Source organism: Carassius gibelio, chromosome A1 (genome assembly GCF_023724105.1).
Source record: "Carassius gibelio isolate Cgi1373 ecotype wild population from Czech Republic chromosome A1, carGib1.2-hapl.c, whole genome shotgun sequence".
Taxonomy (NCBI): Eukaryota; Metazoa; Chordata; class Actinopteri; order Cypriniformes; family Cyprinidae; genus Carassius; species Carassius gibelio.
In genome coordinates, this window is record NC_068371.1 from 14664266 (window position 1) to 14687914 (window position 23649).

At 36.5% G+C, this 23649-nt stretch overlaps 1 protein-coding gene across 2 annotated transcripts; it reads right to left on the reverse strand.

The window, feature by feature from the left end:
- Positions 1 to 785: 785 nt before the first annotated feature.
- LOC128013048 (calcipressin-1-like) lies at positions 786 to 23586 on the reverse strand. 2 transcript variants are annotated; one of them, XM_052595798.1, is made up of 4 exons: positions 23188 to 23586; positions 8891 to 9064; positions 3084 to 3243; positions 786 to 2465 (listed from the first exon to the last, which is right to left on the reverse strand). In XM_052595798.1, exons 1-4 carry the CDS (start codon positions 23305 to 23307, stop codon positions 2293 to 2295), a joined length of 627 nt encoding a protein of 208 aa, XP_052451758.1. In that variant the 5' UTR covers positions 23308 to 23586; the 3' UTR covers positions 786 to 2292. The 2 variants fall into 2 exon arrangements, with proteins under 2 accessions (XP_052451758.1, XP_052451806.1); XM_052595846.1 differs by lacking the exon at positions 23188 to 23586 and adding an exon at positions 10285 to 10714.
- Between the last annotated feature and the right edge of the window lie 63 nt (positions 23587 to 23649).

Here is a 23649-nt window from a genome sequence, read left to right on the forward strand (position 1 = left end):
ACTGAGTGAACAAATTGTCACAGCTGTCCTATTTCACTCCTAGATGATGGAGTACTGCTCAACTCGTCTCTACAGAGTGTTAAGAGTGTTACGATTGGCTGGAATACATGTCCACTGAAGGATTTTCATGTATATAGTCATTATCATGTTGAACGAAATGCCCAGCAATGCAGGGAATGAGGAGAGTGTATAATCTGTTTCAAGTTTTTTTTTATTAAATCCCACAGTGGTGTGTGAATTCATGACAGCACTGATAAACCACAAATCCCTCACAGCTTCAGCACTCACACATCCTTACTACCACTGACCTTCACTGTAGGAACCAGGCACTTCTCACTGTACTGCTCCACTTGCAACACTGAAACATTCAGAATGATTTTAGATCTGATTCTGAGATGATTGACTGAGTATGGATTCCCAAAAATCCATATTGTGTAAATATGGGCCTTGGAAAAGGCTAAACAAGTTTACTGTGCTTTGGCTGCAGTAGGTAGTTCCAGTGTGGACAACAACCATGCATGTCACATCTGATCGTTTCAGGGGCCTTGTCACAAAGTCCATTGTATTTTCACACTTAAAACTATGGTTTGGTATTCCTCTTGTACCCCTGTCTTCTTTTGTGCAATGAAATAAATCTCCTGACGGTTCTCTTCAGCATTATGCTTAAAGAAATGAGAAATTAAAGCTTGAAATTCTCCAACTTGGAAGAATCTGCTAATCTGCTTTACACAGATCGAAGTAAATTATGTGTATCTATCAGCTTCATAAATAAATTCTAGATCCAGTTCTTTGGTCAAGATAGTTTTATTAAAGGTAGGTTAATGTTTCCTCTTTCACTATTCTTGTTACTTAATGAATAAGACATGTTGTGGTTGATGTTGATAGAAATCCTCAAGCTTTTTCAAGATATTGCCTACATTCAAAAACATAAAATATACACGGTATGATTATAATTGCTTAAAATCACTGGTTGACAGTAGAAGGTCTCCTACAGTAATGAAAAAGGACAGCATCTCCAGAGACAGTAGAACACAACAGAGCGGTTCATTTAACAAGCCAAAGAGCGCATTTAATTGCTAAATCCTACACCAGATGAACAAAAAATCATTTAAAGTCACTGGAAAAGAAATGGAAAATCACAATGAAACGGATTAAAAGTGACCACTCATTCCCATGATGCACTGCAGGTGACTTCTGAAATCTGCTTTAATTTTCTACTACAAAATTTCACGTTAATAATTGTTTTAATAATTTTTTTTTGCATGTCTGTAATTTGTGATTTTGCAATTTCTGAGTGCATTTTCCCCCAGCAAATATTTGCAAATATTTTTATTTTATTTATACATAGAGCCAATAATTTATATTCAATATTTTATTTTACTTGATTTTATTTATAAATACAGCCAATGATTTATTTCAATGTAAAATCTTTTTTCTATTTTTTTTTTTTACTTCAGAATGCCATGTTTAATAAATTATATAACGTTTATTTTTAATTGAGAAATTTACTAGGAATTTATGAGTGAAATGTTTTTTGCAATGTATAGTCAATATTTTTACTTTATTCATACATAAAATGAAATGAAATATAGTCAATTTTGTCATTTTAACATTTAACAAATTTATGTCATTCACAAAGATTCATGGATTAATTAGTTTAACAGAATTAAAGTACATAGTTTAGTACAAGTGTCTTTTGAAACAATATTTAAATACTTTTTTTGCATCAATAAACGTTGTGAATGATAGAGAAAATGAATGGGAAAAATACTTGCGTTATCAAGATGGAAAAAATCATCAGTTGCAGTTGCGCTCTATATACAAAGACAAGTACTTCATGTTGTTGTCAGTTTACCACATTATAAGGCTCTATTTTTAAAGTGCACAATACTTGGAGGAGCACGTAGAGACATTACATGATAATGACGATAATGAGTACATATTAGTGGCCCTGAATGATACAAACTTCAGACAAAAACTCCTTCTGTAAAACAGATTTTTCTGTAGCTTTCTCTTGGATTATTAAAATACACAGTTGTGACGTCAAGCAAATAATGACATTCGTAAATCGAGAAAAACTCTCCCAAGACCTCAAAGTCTCTGACTCCATCAGAGATGGATGTTAAGAAATACAACATGAGATTCTGAGGATGGTCGACTCCCTCACTAACTAGGAAGAGGATTTGATGCTCGCCGATCTCCCCGGTGGTGAGGATGACGACCTGCATTACTGCATGTGTCCTAGTAATTCCAGTGTTGGTCGCAAAGAATAAACAGCCCAGAATTATTTGCTCACTGGTTCACTGATGGGACATAGTCTGGGCGACGGGTCTGGATGATCTTGGGACGCATGCGTTTGCTGCCCTCTGCAGTTTCATCTTCGCCGTCTGAGCTGTCGTCCTCACACACGTGTACGATCACACTGGGTGTGTTGGTGGTTCCAGTGTGGAGCTCATACTGCTCTCCTAAAAATGCATGCAAGCATCATGTTACAAATCCACAGCAAGTTCTACCAAGTAATATTGTACAGATACAGATTTCTTACAAAATATGCATTTGATAAAAAATACAGTAAAAATGTAACACTATAATATAGTTTTCTAATTCAATATATTCTAAAATGTAATTTATTTCTGTGATACAAAGCTGAATTTTCAGTATCATTACTCTAGTCTTCAGTGTCACATGATCCTTAAGAAATCATTCTAATATGCTGATTTTAGCCTCAAGAAACATTTCTGATTACCGTACTATCAATGTTGGAAACAGTTGTGCTGCTTCATATTTTTCTTGAAAATGTAATCACTAACACTGAAAAAAGAAATTACTTTTGTTCAGCAAGGACACATTAAATTGTTTAAACTGCAAGTAAAAACATTTGTAATGTAACAAATTTTTTTTTTTTTTTTCAAATAAATGCTCTTTTGAACTTTCTATTCATCAACCAATCCTGAAAAATAAAATGCTTTCCACAAAAATACTGACTTTTACTGACTGCATATGTTGTTGATATATATAGTTCAGGACTCAAATAGGTTTTCAGTCTCAAAGTATACCATGGACATGAGGTAAATAGGTTATACCTGGCCCTAGTTTAGTCACGGCACACAGTAGGTCATAGTTGACGACTGGCATAGCATCCTGCGACTGTGCCCAGCCAACAGGTGGTGATGCCGGAGGAGAAATTAGGAACTGCTTCTCTGGTTTAGGAGGCTCAAGGCGAGGACTGCCAATATGTACCACCTGTATGGTAGTAGAGAAATAAACAGAGAAAAAAAAAAAATCAGGAAGAGACAAAACATTTGCATTTATATTTCAGACAGTTCTATCCAGTGTGACTCACACTGCACTCAAGATATACATGAGCAATATCCCACAAGTAGTTATGCGACAGTTCGACAGTACGAGAATGGTAATACATAAAAAACAACAACGGAATGTCTTTAACCCCTCTTTTTTGTGCAGATCTAATTCCGCTACAGATTCAAATCTCAGTTTGACAGTTTAACAGTTCAAGATCCGTTACTAAATCGAAAACGTCACTTTAGAACTAGTAACGCAGGAAGATCGAGTTGCTTCATTGAAAGCTTGTATTAAAGTATTAAATGTAGTGTATTATGTGGAGTCAAATATTATGAGAGAGAGATGGAGTGAGCGGCTGTGATTACCTGCAACTGTTACAGCATTCATTCTTCAGCTCAATCTCATATTCAGCATAAAACATTACTTTGAATGTCAGCTGAGGAAAGTGATATCTTTGTCGTACTATCCTTTCATCTGTTAAGGTTGATTTCCGATGACAGCGCTGCTCACTGCATTTGTTGACTGCGTCTTACAAGCTGTTGTAGAAAGTAAAAATAACTTCCTTGTTTACAAATGTTTCAGTCTCTTTCAATATAAAATTATTCACTGTTGACTCCCTCATTAAAACCTCATTGTCGCCATCTAATAGCGGAATTATGTAACTGAATAATATTTAATAAACAACAACAGCCTTCATAAAAGTTGCTAGGCAATTCAGCCAAATGTACAAAGTCAGCACTCTTAATATACAGCATTAAAGGGATAGTTCACCCAAAAATCTAAATTACTCCATGATTTACTCACTCTCCAGTCCCTCCAGAAAAACGCAGATTTTTTTTGTGATTGTTGCGGGCAAAAATCCTTGATTATGCGGCAGGTTTTCTTAAAAAATGCGATGGAATATGCGGGATATTTTTGCAATCTTATGCGATGAAATAGCGGGAACTTGCAAAAACTGCGGTTTGATGAAAAAGACAAAAAAAGGTGACCCCCCCCCCAATTCCCTGTTCTTACTAGGCTACTACCTTACTGTAATGATTCATTTCTTATGACTTCCTATGATAAGCAAGCATACTAAATCACAGCATATTTAAGTTCACATTCTGTTTTATTTCAGACCTTAATTAACACATGGCTCAAACTTACAAAACATTGATTCAAATAAGTTATCTAGCTTTACAAAAGGAATATTCAACTACTTCGTAAAAATGAATACAAATAAAATATACACACAAATATACAAATGGTGTTTTACAGGAATTGCAAAGTGCAATCTCTTATTGCAACGTAAATTATTTTACATACTACTAATATACTTACAACTGTAATGTTTTGGTACTATTCTGTAACAAAAAAGTACAATCTTACAACTGTAGAGGTGCATCAACTTCTGAATGAAACTACAACAGTCCACTGTGAAAATGAAAGCTAACTGCGTAGCCTTTAACACTGGCCTATCATTCGCCATCCTCATCCCTCTCTCAAAATAATTTGCCCCCACTGTCATGTAACACACCGGGTAACTGCTTCGCGCGGTCTTTTGCGCTTATTTTTGTTGGCAGATGAGAATGATTTGCGTCCTTCGTCCTGGTTTCACCGCGGGCTTCACAGATGATGTTCACGTCGCGCAATTACGTCACTTCATAAGCTTCCCATTGGGAAATAATGGTGATTTACTTGTGTGAAGTAAACGCAACATTTTTCAACTTTCTGCTAAGATATATGTGACTTTTTTGCAACGAAAATTATTATGATTATGAAATCATGCGACCTCCACATATTTTGCTTCCTGAAATCGGGATTTTATGCGGAGAAAGTGCGGCGTATTTAAAAAAATGCGACCTCCGCATAAATATGCGGCCCTTGGCTGATTATGCATTAAATCACGCGATCGCATAATCGCGTTTTTCTGGAGGGACTGACTCTCAAGGGATCCTAGGTGTATATGACTTTCTTTTTTCAGACAAATCCAATTAGAGTTGTTTTAAATGCTCTGGCTCTTCTAAGCTTAATTACGGCAGTGAATGGGTGTTACATTTCAAGTCCAAAAGAAGTCCAATAAAGTGCATCTATCCATCATAAAAAGTATCCCACATGATCTCAAAGGGGTGAATGGGATTAATAAAGGCCTCCTGAAGTGAATCAATGTGTTTTTGTAAGACAAATATTCATATTTAAAACTATAAAACCGCAATGTCTAGCACCCATTCACTACCATTTTAAACTGGGAAGAGCCAGGAAATTGGATTTTTCTGAGAGAAGAAAGTCATATACAGGTGCTGGTCTTATAATTAGAATATCATCAAAAAGTTGATTTATTTAGCTAATTCCATTCAAAAAGTGAAACTTTTATATTATATTCATTCATTACACACAGACTGATATATTTCAAATATTTATTTATTTTAATTTTGATGATTATAACTGACAACTAAGGAAAATCCCAAATTCAGTATTTCAGAAAATTAGAATATTGTGAAAAGGTTCAATATTGAAGACACCTGGTGCCACACTCTAATCAGCTAATTAACTCAAAACACCTGCAAAGGCCTTTAAATGGACTCTTAGTCTAGTTCTGTAGGCTACACAATCATGGGGAAGACTGCTGACTTGACAGTTGTCCAAAAGACGACTATTGACACCTTGCACAAGGAGGGCATTGCAAAAGAGGCTGGCTGTTCACAGAGCTCTGTGTCGTGTCCAAGCACATTAATAGAGAGGTGAAGGGAAGGAAAAGATGCGGTAAAAAAAGTTTAAAAGCAATATGGATAACCGCACCCTAGAGAGGATTGTGAAACAAAACCCATTCAAAAATGTGGGGGAGACTCACAAAGAGTGGACTGCAGCTGGAGTCAGTGCTTCAAGAACCACTACGCACAAAAATATGCATAGTGGACATGGGTTTCAGCTGTCGCATTCCTTGTGTCAAGCCACTCTTGAACAACAGACAGCATCATAAGAGTCTAAAGAAAAAAAGGACTGGACTGCTGATGAGTGGTCTAAAGTTATGTTCTCTGATGACAGTAAATTTGTATTTCCTTTGGAAATCAGGGTCCCAGAGTCTGGAGGAAGAGAGGAGAGGCACACAATCCACGTTGCTTGAGGTCCAGTGTAACGTTTCCACAGTCAGTGATGGTTTGGGTTGCCATACCATCTGCTGGTGTTGGTCCACTGTGTTTTCTGAGGTCCAAGGTCAACACAGCCGTGTACCAGGAAGTTTTAGAGCACTTCATGCTTCCTGCTGCAGACCAACTTTATGGAGATGCAGACTTCATTTTCCAACACAGGACTTGGCACCTGCAAAGTGCCAAAGCTACTAATACCTGGTTTAAGGACCATGGTATACCTGTTCTTAATTGGCCAGCAAACTCGCCTGACCATAACCCCATAGAAAATCTATGGGGTATTGTCAAGAGGAAGATGCCATATGCCAGACCCAAAAATGCAGAAGAGCTAAAGGCCACTATCAGAGCAACCTGGGCTCTCATAACACCTGAGCAGTGCCTCAGACTGATCGACTCCATACCACGCCGCATTGCTGCAGTAATTCAGGCAAAAGGAGCCCCAACTAAGTATCGAGTGCTGTACATGCTCAAACTTTTTATGTTCATACTTTTCAGTTGGCCAAGATTAAAAAAAAATCCTTTCTTTGTATTGGTCCCAAGTTATATTCAAATTTTTTGAGATACTGAATTTGGGATTTTCCTTAGTTGTCAGTAATAATCATCTAAATTAAAATAAATAAACATTTGAAATATATCAGTCTGTGTGTAATGAATGAATATAAAATACAAGTTTCACTTTTTGAATGGAATTATTGAAATAAATCAACTTTTTGATGACATTCTTATTATATGACCAGCACCTGTACACTTATGATGCCTTGAGGGCAAGTAAATCATTGGGTCAACTATCCCTTTAAAATTACATAACAAATAACGTGATGAGATTTTGCCCTCAGTCAAAACTTAGGGTTACCAATGGCCAAAAATGTCTGGGATACGCCTTTTGCTTTCTACTGTCAACATTTATTGTGTGCGCTTTTGCAAACTTTATGTATTAAAGTTCAATAACATAGTTGCATGGTTAAGAACACAATTATTTACGCCACAACATGTGACAGCATCCCCTTGACGCCACCCACCCCCCAGGCACCCTAGCCAAAACTATTTTCTCTGGAACAAATAATAGATTGAGACCAAAGACTGCCATTTAGATTAGGCAAAAATAAATGAATAAATAAATATATCTCATGTTTAACCACTATACAGACATCAGAGACATCAAATTCTAGAAGAACTGGCCATAGTTTATAAGTGTTGAATGACTGCTGATCCCCCGAAACTCACATCTCCGAAAACAATTTTCCAATAGACGTTATCTTTATAAACAAACTGCATATTTAAAATCTAAGCATGTACATCCTCATGTAAAAACTCTTAAAACTACATTATCTGACAAAACAGTATTATTTATTATATTAGAGTGGATTTGTGCGTCCTCCATGACACTTGCTGTGAGAAATACCGCAAGCGGAGTGATACAAATAGTTTAACGGTTGGTGTTCTGATATAATTTAAATATTACAATCCTCTCAGCCAATCAGATTCGAGAACTAGAAAGAACTGTTGTATAAATGTAAATAGACCATGCATTCATGAGAATCAAACTAAAAAAATGTAAATGTACTTCCAAGATCATCCAAGATGTAAATCAGTTTGTTTCTTCATCTGAACAGATTTGGTGAAATGTACCATTGCATCACTTGCTCACCAATGGATCCTATGCAGTGAATGGATACCATCAGAATGAGAGTCCAATCAACTGATGACATCATCACAATAATCCACACGACTCCAGTGAATCAATTTATGTCTTGAGAAGTGAAAAGCTGCATGTTTGTAGGAAACAAATCCATCATTATCCATGATTTATGGTTGAAATATGAGTTCATAATCTATAATAACAATTCCTGTTATTGCCTCTCACATCAAAATCCATCCACATATTTGTTTAGAGCTTTTCTGGGCTATTTTGACTTGTAAATGGTGCTTGATCAGTGCATATTTCTCTCCTGATTCAGATGAGACAACTTTTCCACTGGAGGAAACGTTATTACGGTTTATGGACTCGAATTATGGACTTATGGATGTTTTAAAGTTAAAACATCATACATATGGATTTGTTTCTTACAAATATGCAGCTTTTTTGGCCTCACAAGATGTTAATTGATGGACTGGAGTCGTGTGGATTACTGTGATATTTTTATCAGCTGTAAAAATAAAATTAATCTTTCATTCTAATGGCACCCATTCACTGCACAGGATCCATTGATGAGCAAATTATGTAATGCTACATTTCTTCAAATCTGATGAAGAAACAAACTCATCCAAATCTCGAACGCCCTGAGTGTGAATACATTTTCAACTAATTTTTCAACTAGTCCTCTAAAGATGCAAGACCATGAATCTTAGTTCGTAAGACTATATAATTAATAAACTGTTTTCATTACTAAACAAAAAGTATCATGATAGCTTTTAGAGCAACTTGGAGAACGATGTAATACTTGTTTGTTATGGGTATTTACCTGAGCAAAATACAGACGCATCTCCTTTCCATTGAAGTCGCTCTTATGGAGTTTGACTCTGGCCTCGGCTGCTGCCAGGGCATTGGTGAAGTTGATCCGAACCCGTCTGAAGCTTTTAAAGAACTGGAAGGACGTGCTTGGATCAAACTCACGGAACAAAGCCTCAAACTGCTCCTGATAATACAAAAAGAGGAAAAACGTTAAATAACGGGACGGAGCTGAAACTAGACAATCACACTTGCATTTGATGGAGAAATACAAAAAAACAACATAATTTCCTCCATAAAATCATTTTACAAGAGGGCTGTGAACATCATATGTATGAAAGAAAAGCAAACTACAGGCCTCAATCATGAAAAACTTGTGTAGATTAAACTGAACATGTTCATTTACACAACAATGATTTTATGAACAAACAGAAAAATATCCTATTGGCTGGTTTGAATTGGTTTTCTTCAACAGGGCACTGCTGTAGCAAGCAAGAAATTCAAAATTTATTAAAACAGCAACATCTTACCAAATATTCGATATCTTGCTAGCTACGGCACAGTGTGTGGGACGTTTTTTTTATTTGGGGCTTGAATTTCATGAATGAGGTCCAACATACAATACTGTTCAAAATTTAGGGGTCAGTAAGATTTGTGTTGTTTAAAAAAAAAAAAAAAAAAAAAAAGTCTATACTGCACAACAAAGCTGCATTTATTTGATCAAAAATACAATAAAAGCAGTAACACTGTGAAATATTTTTGTACAATTTAAATACATTTTCAGCATCATTACTCCAGTCTTCTGAGTCACATGATTCTTCAGAAATCATTCTAAAATGCTGATTTGGTGCTCAAGAAACATTTCTGATTATTATAAATACTGAAAACCGTTGGACTGCTTCATATTTTTGTGGAAACAGTTTATTTCTCAGGATTCTATGATGAATAGAAAATAAATAATAAAAAAAAAACAGAAAAAAAACAGCATTTATTTGAAATAGAAATTATTTTAATGCATCCTGGCTGAATTAAAGTATTTGTTTATTTAATAATAATTTTCAAATATATATATATTTACTAACTCCAAACTCAATACCACAAAATCAACTGATTAAAACATGTAAGCATTCTGTTTCAAGCTTCAGGCATCTAATCCTTTTGTTGCAGGTAGTGAGAGTAACAGGACAGTAACAAGATCAACAGACCAGATTATAGTTTAGGCATTAGAGTCCTAAATATGAAAGAAACCAATTTTTTAAGTTGTGGAAGCCGACATCTAAAAAAAAAAAAAAGAAAGAAAACATGCAAAGCTTAGTTTAATGTAAATTAGCACCAGAACTTGAAAGATAAATTTATCCGAATGACAATTAACCTTGACTTGACCACGTCATTAATGAACAGTCTTACCCGAATCTGTGGCTGACAGAATATCTCATGGTCCACCAGTGTGGCCACCAGGCAGTAGCTGTTGCACTTTGTAGTCTTAAGATGCATAATTCAGTTTCAGTAGAACGAAAAAAAAAAAGTCTGTAAAGAAGCCTGTGCAAATTACAAGCGATTACTCCACCTCATGTGCTAGCAGAAGTTTCTAGCGTGCAATCAGCAGTGCTGTGAGGTCACGGCTTTAGTCACAGATTTATCTGCTGTTGCTTATAGCAGAGCTGATAGTGTTGAGCACCGCCTCTCTCTCTCTCTTTACCTTCAGCTCCTCCCTTCATTCCTCTCTTTCTCTCTGTCTCTCACTCTTCATTGCTGACTAATCCTAATGAGGAACTGGAAACTCATGACATCATCATCATCTCTCCCTTCAGCATGTTTCCACAAGGCCTGGGCAATCCTATTATCTCTCGCTTTTCCATATGTCATTTAATTTATATTATTTTTTTTTACATAATTCATTACCATTATCTGACAATGTGACATTCTTACTGCACAAACTCTCACGTTTCACCTGACACCAAAACTATTTCACAATAACCTTACTAAAGCAGTTCATGGTTCCCAAAATTTAAAAATAGTTGTTACCTTACCATAAATGTAAATGTTTAACATAACATTATGTCATTTTACTTTTTAAATGTCTAATAAATGTATGGCTTTTGCAAGTGAATTACCATGTAACTTGTTAAAACCAGTTAATTGGTTCATCATAAATAGGCTTCTCATATATGGTTAAAATCAGTAAACTGTTTAACATGACACTATATGCAGTTTGTTAATATATGTAGAATACGGTTAAATGGAAGGTTGTTTTATAAGTGAATCACTATATCATTTACAGTGAAAAGCAGTAAAAGGACATTTATAGAAAATTGTTAAAACCTGCCAATTGGTTAACTGTAAGTAACCTAATCATAAAAACTGTAAATATTTTATCATTGTATTATATGGAGTTTTACTGTAATTTGTTTTTTGCCCCAAGTGAACTACCATAATTTACAGTGAAACAATGTAAAAAGACATTCCTATAAGTGCCTGGGACTTTTGCAATTGCTGCATTATATGGTGTCGAGTGTTATCCTAATTATGTTTAGTCTTTCTGTGTATGCCACCCAAAATACTCTAGCAACCACACAGCAGTGCACAATCTACAGTGAACTCTGATTCATGATATGCCTTGCTATTGTACCACCTGTAATATGTTTATGGTGGTTATCTGAACTACTACTATATATTATATATAATACACATTTTTCATGATTTTCCAGGCCTTGACAAGAAAATTCCCTCCCATTTGTCAGTTTTTAAAGACCGTGGGAATCATTTACACCAAACAGCTACAAAAAACAAGCTGACTGTTGCGAACTCATTCTTGTTTTTGTATCTAAATGTGTTGATGGTAATGACTGCATGGTTAGACAAATCTTGTTTAAAGATTAAACTGATCAGCGGTCTGAGTACATGCTCTGTGTGTTCACTGTGGAAGGATGGTATATCTCTGACTCAATGGAAAAATGGAAATATGAAACCGAAAGAAGTTGATGGAAAAAATGCAAAGGGAAGGAGACAGTAGATGGGTGTTATGCAAAGACAAGTGGAGGTGAGACAGTGGATAGTTGTGCTGATATGTGACCAGCAGTACACATAAGCCCCTAGATGATATTTATATCTAGCTGCTACACAAATGAGCATGATGAAGCAACACATTATGTATTTACCTACAGTAGCTACATGAAAGTATACAAACACTTAAGCTTCTTCAAATGGCAATGCTTTAAATATTTGTATTTGTATATTTTGTATTAAATATATATATATTTTTATGTTCAATTAGATTACAGCATATTCTGATTCTGGTTATAATTCATGTACAATACTTATTCTCATACAAGCTCGTCTTTAAAAAATTTTTTATGATAATGATATTTTATTTAAACTAGGGATGTGTGCTACAACAAGTCTAAAATTAATAAACCCTCAGAAAACAGACCAAAAAAAAAAAAAAAAAAAACCTGTGTGCATATGCAATTCATGTGAAATACTTAATTTATGAATCAAATAACCAAATAATTATAGATAACTTATTTTCCGAATTGTTCTTATTTTCCATAAAACGGTTAAAGTTTACAACACTGACAGCAATAAAAATGGGAGACGGGCTGAATGAAAAATGGAATTTCACTCTCTGATAATAGGTGGCACTTGTGGACAAGCAGAAATACAGCAGTTGCCATGGTTACCCCCTGTAAACAAAGCAGAGAACTTTGTGTTTTTATACAAAGGTGACATGAAAAAAAATCTTAATGAACCCTTTCTGAAGAAAGTCAATTACCTTTTGACCCAATAGACCAGTTTAACATTTTCATTTTTTATTGAAAAGTTTAGAAAAATAATTATTTAGTCAACTACATGACTTTTAGAAAGAAATAAGATTGGAAGTTTACCAGTCTGGTTTCATGAAGCACCATTCTATAGAAACAGCCCTTGTAAAAGTTTTTAATGATTTACTGAGGACTGTGGATGCTGGTGATTAAGCTGTGTTTTATTAGATCTAACTGCAGCCTTTGATACAATAGATCACACGGTGATGCTTTCATGACTAGAAGAGTATGTGGGGATTCAGGGGAATGCTTTAAATTGGTTTAACTTATATTTGACTGCTAGAAGCATGGCAGTAAGATTTGGTGCATATAGGCTACATCAAACTCGACATCACTTATATTTGGTGTGCCTCAAGGCTCTATTCTGGCCCCTCACTTTTTTTACTTCATATGCTTCCTTTAGGAAATCTTTAAGAAATACAACATAGCATTTCACTGCAATGGGGATGACTTGCAGCTATACTTACCATTAACAAATGGTAATAATAAGAACACCTTATGTCACGCATCTCTGATCTAAAAACATGGATGGCCTATAATATTTTATATCTCAATTGAGAAAAAGAAAGATTAGGGCTGGTCTATATGAAGATATAAATCGTATGGACGAAATTAAAAGTCTATCGATTCATATTGTGCTCTATCATTTATTTCGTGGTGCCGCATAATACATTGTTTACAGCAATACGTTTTCATTATTTGAATGACGGCAGTCTACATGCAGTACACGTGTAGTCAAGAAAACTTAATGTTTGCATGCATTTTTAAGCACTGCAGTTTAAAACAACTGATTTTAGGCCGTTGAAACACAAACAACAGAGCTATATGCCATGATGTCTCTGTTTCTGTGTGAGAGGAGTGCGTAAGCCATGCATCAGCTGCTAATAGAGCTCGTTAGTATTTTTGCGGCTTTTAACGATTGCATAAACACTTATATGCATCCAAATGCAAGTATCCTCATACACTCATACAGCCATTTAGGTCTTAAGGCAATGTAAACCGTTCCGAGAGAAAGCACGTATGTAACTGTATATTGGATCTGGACTTATATTGGATCTCGACCCACCGGTCTCGATTCCCACGGAGGAGATGGAAGGATATAAAACTGGAGCGACGACAGTGAAGGATGAGAGAGGACCAGGCCTGGATTTTGTTTGGTTTTCTTTTAGTTTTGTTTGCTTTTTATTTGTGCGCATCAGTCGTCCGTGAGGGGCTGATACACTGTTTTGTGTTTATTTCGAATTATTATAGTTTCATTTGATTGTCCGCCGGTTCCCGCCTCCTTCTTCCCGATGATTATGGAGATTTTATTATTATAATGAAAAAAACTTATACACTGTGTAAATGCATTAGTCTTCACTGTGTTTCTAATTTATTGTATTTTTAGTCCTATTGCTTGTGATTAATTTTCTTGTTCTTATTGCATCACTGACTGTTTATGTATCTCCAGGGAGCTTGAGTTTTTATTTTTATTTTTTTATTATTATTATTATTTTATTTTATTAGTTTGATATTGACATTGGTGACAAGGATTATCAATATTCTATGGTATCAAATCTTAATATCATAAAAATGTTTCAATTATATATTATATCAAGATATATATTGTTATTGAGATGATAAGATTTTTTACACTCCCGATATCCACTTTTCAAAAAAATGTTGTAACAATAAGATCTCCATAATCATCGGGAAGAGGGAGGCGGGAACCGGCGCACAATCAAAACATTTTAATATTCAAAATAAATACAAAACAGCGCACCAGCCCCTCGCGGACGATTGGTGCGTGCAAATAAAAACCAAAACATAAAATAATGTCCCAGGCCTGGTCCTCTCTCGTCCTTCACTATAGTCGCTCCAGTTTTATATCCTTCCATCTCCTACGTGGGACTCGATACAGGCGGTGGGGCGCAGGTGCAGCTCATCTCCAATCACTACACCTGGCCTCAATCCTCGTTCACACGCCTCTCGGCCCCGCCCCACTTGCCACATACCCCCATCGCCCCTCGCAGGCTGGGGGGCACTCGCAAGACTGTGCTCTACTCTGCATAGCACACCCTAGAAAACCACCCAGAACACTGTAGCAACCACACAGCAAAATCCTAGCAACCACTCAGAACACCTCATGTATTATACTGTATGTATTGTACTAAATTAGTAAATATATTCTGTTTCTTGTAGGTACATATTGTCTGGCTTCTAATGCATCAACTTAAGGAGTATTTCATGCTATCTGCCCTGTGGTACATACGGCCATAGGGTGAAACACTATCTGTGCATTAACTTCAAAGCTCACATCAAACATTTATTCACCTGATATGAATAGCAATAGAGAAAATGCAGAACCAAGAGGTTTAAGTTTCTGCACTGACTGAGGCAGAGTTCAGTGCTAGTGGTCAAATATCAGCCAGACATTTCCACTAAAAACACAGAAACAGGCAAAGCTTCACCTTTCAAAACAAGCTGCTGGAATAAAGTGACCTGAAATGTCTAATACTTAACCATAACACATACACTGCAGTTCAAAAGTTTGAGGTCAGTAAGACTTTAATTATTATTTTTCCAGCAAGTCCAGCAAGGACATTTTTTTTTTGTCATTCCGTCTTTCTTTTTTTAATATTCAAAAACTTTAAATAAAATTAAATAACATTTATAGAATACAGGATATACATGAACAGAATATATACAGTATATATACATAAACACATTTTTTGCAATGATCACACAAATGTGGCAATCAAACACTTATGATGACGTGACAGAGATATATAACGGAGGCAGGGCATTTAACAATTTAACAATAAACTTTATTATCCAAAATGAGGCACTGAACGGTAAAATTAAAGTTTATTCAACTTCAATTATATTAAATTCCATTCAACTTTCATTCCATTGAAGTTTATTTCATTTCAGAACATTCATTCACGGATTTGCGCTACTGTCTTCACACAGATGAAACTTAGGTACTGGAGAAGTGTGACATAACATAACTTTGTAAATAAATACAATATAAATTCATATCTCATGCACTTTAATGTTTTTTGAATGTAACATGTACATTCTCTTTGAACTGGAATCATGATGGAATTCCATGTAAAATCCACACCGCAGCGCACTTACGGTCAAATTAGACGCTTGAATGCGCTTGAATGCTGCTGGCTGAACAAGAGACCTCCTTACTGAAGTGAAATTGTTGACTAGTGTGACACTGATGAGCGCTTTTTCACAAACTAAGTAATTACACCATTTCAAAAAATGTATCTGCATTATATGTTCTGTAAAACTAATTTTCATTTTTATAAATGTTCCATTATTTCACGACAGGCTCATATCGGCCACTAATATCGGCAAAACAATATATCTGTCGGGCTCTAAAATAAAGATTTAAAATGTATTCTGTTCAATGTACAAAGTGCATTACAATTTGACTATGGGTAAGTTCAGGTTCTGTTGTTTCTCTGTTGATCTGTATCCTGCTGCTGTTTGCACGTTAAAATAAATCCGTGGGAAAACAACAAAACCAAATTGTAGGCTATCTGTAATGGGTCACAAACACAGTCCATTGTATTATTTATTAAATACTAATTTATTACAATTAACGGTTAATGTTCAGACAACAAGCAATGGTTGCCGGGCAGTGAAATTAACAAAAATCAGCATGCTTAAGTTACATGCTATCTTTATGTCCTTTTGAGCTCTGTTGAATAAAGAACGTCAAAAGTCAATTTTCATCTCTGACTGAACTCAGAACCTCATGTTATGCACAAAATTAATCACATGGATTCTTTCACTTGTAGAAAAAGATTGAAGGAGCCAAACATGGTACAAAATGACAAAGATATTGAAAACGCTTCGTTTACTGTTGAAACAGCTGTAATAAGCTATTTGTAAAATCAGTTTTTATTAAATGAGCAGCTCGCTCTCAAATGTAAAACTGCTGGCCTACTGAGGATCGCGTAGCCTAATTTGTGTTTTCAAAGTCTTCAATGAGAAAGAAAAACTAACTAACTAACCAAATACATCCTGAAATGCGCCTATGTTGAATCATCAAACACCAAATTCATGACATTTAAATGAGTCCCAATTAAGTCACTCAACAGTATCAGAGATATTTAATTATGCTTAAATTAAAAGGTAACACAATAATATCTTACAATCATCTCTGCATATAAAACTGAGATATGAAGAAAACACGACAGACTTCACCTTTACATCAGATTTGGTCAGTGCTTTGTCTTATGAAAAAGTGCAGCTTGTTTATTCATAATTTAGTAAGCCTGACAGACACCTGGCCTTCGTGGCTAACACATTTTCCATAGTTTTTATGGGATAGTTTTAAATTCCACATTTATTCAAAGTTCCTGCTATAAATAAACCTCTTTGGAAATAGCGATATTACATAATAAGCCTGATTTTAAACAACAGTGGGATGAAAGTCATGCATAACAGAGAAAAATAAATGTTTCATAAGTGGCTTCAAGAGATACATGTGAGCTATATAAGACAGCGATCAACCTTTGACCTCAGTGTCAGTGGAAACATGCAAAGCAACAAATGCTATTATTTTCCATGTGAGCAGCTGAGGTCAAGGATATTTCTAGGAGTTTAGTTCCTCACTGAATGTCCCTTTGTATCAGTAAAGCAGGTGTGGAGCTAAAATAAGCCACGGCTTTGTGGAAGCTTCAAACGCGCTCACCATATAAAGACTCCAACGGGTGATAGACATATTATTAGAATGGAAAATGTGGGAGAAGTTGGAAAATGGACCATGTTGGTTATCAAATCACAGCACTAATGGCCTGTTTACACTTGGTTACTTCATGTGGTTTCGCTGATCGGATAGCTATCTGATTTGTTAAAACATTCCATTTTCACTTGGCCACATAAATGTGTCTCTGCAAAATGGAAATAAATCCAAACTTCCATTCCTGCGCTATATGCATGGGCTATGACATGTCATATAGCCTATAAAATGCTTCCACGTTTATTATTCTAACATTTTGGAAGGAGTAAAATTTACATATGTGGTTTTAACAACCAGATGCAATTACAGTTGTCCAGTTTCATCTGAAATGCATCCCATACCACCTCCTGAAGTGGTTTGAGTGATCAAATTTAAAGGGGTCTTATAATGCTAAAAGCACTTTTACAAGTTGTTTAAACTGAGATGTGTGTTGGCAGTGTGTGTACACAACCACCCTATAGTGATAAAAATCCACCAAGTGTTGTGGTGGATTTAATGTTTTTCCCTTTCTCAAATCGAGCTGTCTGACCGTGTGATTTCACACGGTTGGAGGCCCCTCCCACAATTGTTTGATTGACAGCAGCATTTCAGCATAGACTGGACTTGTGTCTTACCTCAGACCCACCCTGAGTGAGCCGTCATCAGTCCGAGATGCAGACAAGCATGACTCCTAAGTGATTGAGGTGTTTTGTTGGATGTAATAATGGACATATCAGTAGTCATTTACTCCCGACATCTGAGCGACTGAATTCGCAGAGGATTAACTTACGCTTGGATCTGAAAGAAATGCGCCCTTGATCTACTTAAATGCCTTTATGTTTGTGCAAATCATTCATGATCCAGCCTCCTGCAGTGAGTATAATGTATTTATATGAATCATTGCAAATTGCCTTGTGAATGCACCAAGGTTTTCAGATTTCTAAAACCTGCACAAAAATCCCTTTATAAATCCCAGTCAGTGCATCGTGTATCTCCACCCTGTTTCCTCCCCGAAAACACCATATATGGAGCATATATAAGTTTTACTATGCATAACCTCATATGCACATTCCATCCATGTGATACCATGATTAACACACACCGTCAAAGGTACAACATTATGATTATAATATGCCATTTTTTACGTATTCATTTTTTTTTTTTTTTGCTAAAAATCATCCAGTATCATTGTAATGTTTTATTATAAATATATCAAAATATCCATAAGAAACTGTTTAAAATAGTTCTCACATAAATATTTTAGTATGAGTTTGAGTTGATCTCATTCATTTCCACTGGTCAAATAGTATATCAATTGTTTTAAACAATTTAAATAAAATTTAATTTATGGAGTTTTGCTGACAAGGTGAACATCTTTTAGCTTTTTTAGTCTTTATTTATTGCATTGTAAATACAATTGTCTGACTCACTCATCACTGACAAAGGAGACAGTTTTTGACTTCAGGAGAGTGCACACTCAGCATGCTCCTCTGATTATCAATGGTGCGACTGTGGAGAGAGTGAGCAGCACCAAGTTCCTGGGTGTGCACATCCCAGAGGACCTCTCCTGTGCTAACAACACCACAGCACTGGCCAAGAAAGCACAGCAGCGTCTCTTCTTCCTCTGCAAACTGAGAAGAGCCAGAGCCCCAGCCCCCAACATATGCACCTTCTACACATCACTGTATGCTAAGGCACCTTCAACGTGTCCAGCCGCAAGTCACATTAACACATAGTGAGAGTAGCTGGGAAGATCGCTGGTGTCTCTCTCCCCTCTCTCCAGGACATTCATGGAACCCGTCTTACCCGTAAAGCCCTCTGCATTGCAGGTGATCCAACCCACTCGACACACAGCTTCTTCAGTCTGCTGCCATCAGGGAGGAGACTGCGAAGTCTCCAGGCCAGGACCAACAGACTGAAGGACAGCTTAATCTATCAGGCAGTCATGAAGCTACACTCCCTCCCAGACTCTTATGTGCTGAACATGTGGAAGAACTGACAATAAAGCAGACTTTGACTTTGAAAGTATTTTAAAAAGGAAATGTGCAAAGCTTACAGTTTTCTTCAAGTTGTATCCTTCAAATACAGTGATATTTTTCATAATGTTGTGGAGATGTTATTGGAAGCATAGTTACAGTTTAATAATCATGCTTAGAGCCATTTAGAAATCGTGTGGAATAGTGGAAGCATAGTTACAGTTTAATATTTTGATTAAAATATAAATAAATAAAACCCGTGTCCAGGGACATTTTTTTCTTTTTTGTCATGCATTGTTCAAAGAGCTCATTGGTGTTGAAATAGATTTGTTATACATTATCCAGGTTCACACGTAGACCTACTCCGTTTGCAGTAAGCGCATGCGGTGCAGAAGCATCATCGAGAGCGCGTTTATGTAACGTGAAAGCACATTAAAATAATGCACGACCGCAAATCTTTCTGTTCGCACACAGATTTCCTTTGCTCTGTCACAAAACCAGACGTGCTTGCTCAGAGACACGCTGCTCTCGCCTGGAGAGAGTGTGCGCACTTAAAACGTGTCTCCTCTCAATTAAACTGTGTCCTGTGTGCACTCACAGCTCTTTCTATGCTCATGTGCTAGTTGTTAATTATTTTCGCACGTTTTTATTTCTAGCCTTTTACCGTGTGCCGTGTGAACGCTCTGATCCGTTAACATGGGCTCGGAAAAAAGGCGCATCAAAGTGTGTGAACCTGGAGTTAAGTAGGCATATGCCCAGTCTGTTCTGTTCTCGCGCTAGGGGTGTTTCATTCTGATTGGATCGGATAGCATACTGCTGGAGGTCAGGGCTGCAGAAAATTATGCTTAAAGCGATTTAGAAATCGTGTGGAATAGTGGAAGCATAGTTACAGTTTAATATTTATTTTTTGTTATTTAATTATATATATGAAATGATGTTATTAAGTTATGACTTAGACATTTTTACATATTAACGATATTATTATTTCTTTTAGTAGTAATTGGTGGCCCACCTGAAATACCACCGCGACTCACTAGGGGGCCGCGGCCCACAGGTTGAAAACCACTGGGTTAGAGATAATAGAAAGGCAACAGTAACTCAAATAACCACACTTACAGCCAAGGTATGCAGAATACCATCTCTGAATGCACAAGACGTCAAACCCTGAAGCAGATGGGCTACAGCAGCAGAAGACCACACCGGGTGCTGCTCCTGTTAGCTAAGAACAGGAAACAGAGGCTACAATTCACATAGGCTCACCAAAATTGGACAATAGAAGATTGGAAAAAACTTTGCCTGGTCTGATAAGTCTTGATTTCTGCTGCGACATACAGATTGTAGGGTCAGAATTTGGCCTAAAGAACATGAAACCATGGATCCATCCTGCTTTGTCTCAACAGTCCAGGCTGGTGGCGGTGTAATGGTGTGGGGAGTATTTTCTTGGCACAAGAAAAGAGCAATTTTGGAATGTGGTGGAACGGGAGATTCACATAATGATTTACAACTATGCTTTACATGTTGTCCTTTTGATCCCCCTCTACAAAACTTGGATTAATCAGTAAATACACATCCATGACTTGTAACATATGGGCATTCATAGCTATTAGTTTATCTTTCTTCGGAAAAAAATATTTACAAAATCAAAAATTTGAGAATTGAGAAGGGGAAGATTGAGAAATCTGGTTGAATTACACAGAATAGGTGCGTTCGACTTCACGCAGCATTGTGCAAACCGATCGCTATATGACTTGAAGCAGTGCATGCCAGTTAGAAATGTTGTCCGTCTTGAGGCGGCGCCGACGCCACATGACTGTCACATGTGGCATCAAAGTACCGCGAGAGCATTTAGAGAGCAGCCGGCTGACTCAGCCGCCTCAGTTCCTCCAGAGCGGCTGCAGGAGTGCTGATGACGACACTGCTGTTTCACGATTGGCCAGATCCACCACATGACAACAACACATGTGTTTCGGGTTAGACAAACCTTTTCGTTTCCAATAATGGCAACATATCTGTGTTTTTAGAATGGTAAAAGCTTTTAAATGTAGTCGCACTGTTGTACTGAGTCCCTGATAAAGGCATATATGCCCCACTGTATTAGTATTTAAATAGCGTATGTCTCTATGTTTAACTTTATTCTTGAAAATATGGCGCAGCTTATATCGAAAATATAAGCAGTATGTAAAAACAATTTCTGTTGCTCATGAAAAAGTTTCTAAAATGTCTGTGTGTTTTACAAATACTGCATTTAATTCACTTCATCTGTGACAAAGTATGCAATGCATTTTTGAACATAGAACCATGGCAGTTTTTGTAAAGGTGGTGCACACATGACATACACATTAATATGAACAAGTATGTGTCCTGTGGAACATTAAAAAGCTGATGTTGGAAATTGTACGTTTATTATAAAGTAAACATGCATCTTATGTTTAACAGAAACATAATCCAATTTCACTTGTCTTGGTACTCTTTGCAAGTCTTGCTCCATCACAATACATCTCTGCTACATATGCCAAACGAACTGAGCCAGTCTCCTGTGCCATGGTATAAGCCACACCAAAAACATTACATACTGTATGTGTAATATTTACAATAAGGTTTACAAGAAATTCCTTGGAATAGTTCACCCAAAAATGAACATTTGGTGAAAATGTCTTCACGCTCAGGCCATAAAAAAGGAATGAGTTTCTTCATCAAAACAGAATTGGAGAAATTTAACATTACATCACTTGCTCGGCAAAAGATAATCTGCAGTAAATTAGTGTAGGCAGAGAGTCCAAACAGGTGATAAAAACATCACAAGTTCATTAGGGAAAATCTTGTAAAGCTGTGTGTTAGTAAAAAACAAATCCATTTTTACATTTTTTTACTTTGAAAATGTTGCTTTGAATAACACTTTCTCCAGTGAAAAAAATCATCTGGTCTGAATCGGGAGAGAAATATGCAGAGATCAAGCATCATTTACAAGCCAAAACAGTTCTACATAAAATTTTGGGTAGGTTTTGATGTGATAAGACGACAGGGGATGGACTTTTTCATTGGAAGGTGGAAGTATTATTATGGACTCATTATTTTAGCTGAAAGCAGTAGTTTATAAAAAAAAAAAAAAAAAAAAAAAAAACCGGGTAACACTTTAGTATAGGGTCCATTTCACACTAATAACTAGTTGCTTATTAGCATGTCTATTATTAATATATTGGCTGTTTATTAGTGCTTATAATGTACATATAATGCATGACATCCATATTCCTACCCAATACCATAAACTTAACAACTACCTTATAAACTATTAATAAGCAGCAAATAAGGAGTTAATTGAGGGAAAAGTCATAGTTAATGGTTAGTTAATAGTGAGAATTGGTCCCTAAAATAAAGTGTTACCAAAAAAGGTCTTGATGGATTTGTTTCTTGCAAATATAGAACTTTTGGCTTCACAATATGTTAATTGATGGACTGTAATCGTGTGGATTACTTGTGGATTATTGTGATGTTTTTATCAACTTTTCGGACTATCATTCTGACGGCTTTACCAAAGTACATGTTAAAACATGGTATTAAAACATGACTAAAAACATGACTAAAAATACAGTATTAACGTGATGCATAAAAAAAAGAGAAAAAAAGAAAAAAACAACATAATTTTTGTTTGTGCAGTGCTCATGTACTAGTCTTGGGTCTGATTTCAGATCTACTATACGGCTTTGATGAAACACTTACTTCCGCGAGGTCAGGTCTCATTGCTGTGGTAAATAGTAATAATCGAGGCAAAGCAGAGCGAGAGCACGCCTACCTTTAACTGCTGCTCATTAAAAACCTCTTCGGGCACTTTACACGCGATGAGCGCGTTGAGCTGGTCGCTGAGCTGGACTTCAGCAGTCGCCGCCCCTCCGCCGCTCTCTGACTGCTGCATGGCAACAGATGTAACCGCGGCGTTCGGTGCCTGAGAACTTAACCGCGGTGCCTTTGATCTCAAACGTTTCAGAGCTCAGCTCATGACGTCATGCTTTCTACTTTCTGCAAAAGCAGCGTCTCCAAACAAAGCAGCGCGAACCCTTACATTGACGCACGCCACTGTTCATGCAATGCTACTGCACATGAAATGAGCTGCATAATACTACTAGTAAACCCGTGATGTATTCCTGAAACGAAAATTACGTCTACACTTGCGACAGACTGCACTGGAGGCCAAAACAGCAGAGGTTACGTCATTATTTCCGCGTACGCACGAGCGATGTGCATGAAGCATTGGCTG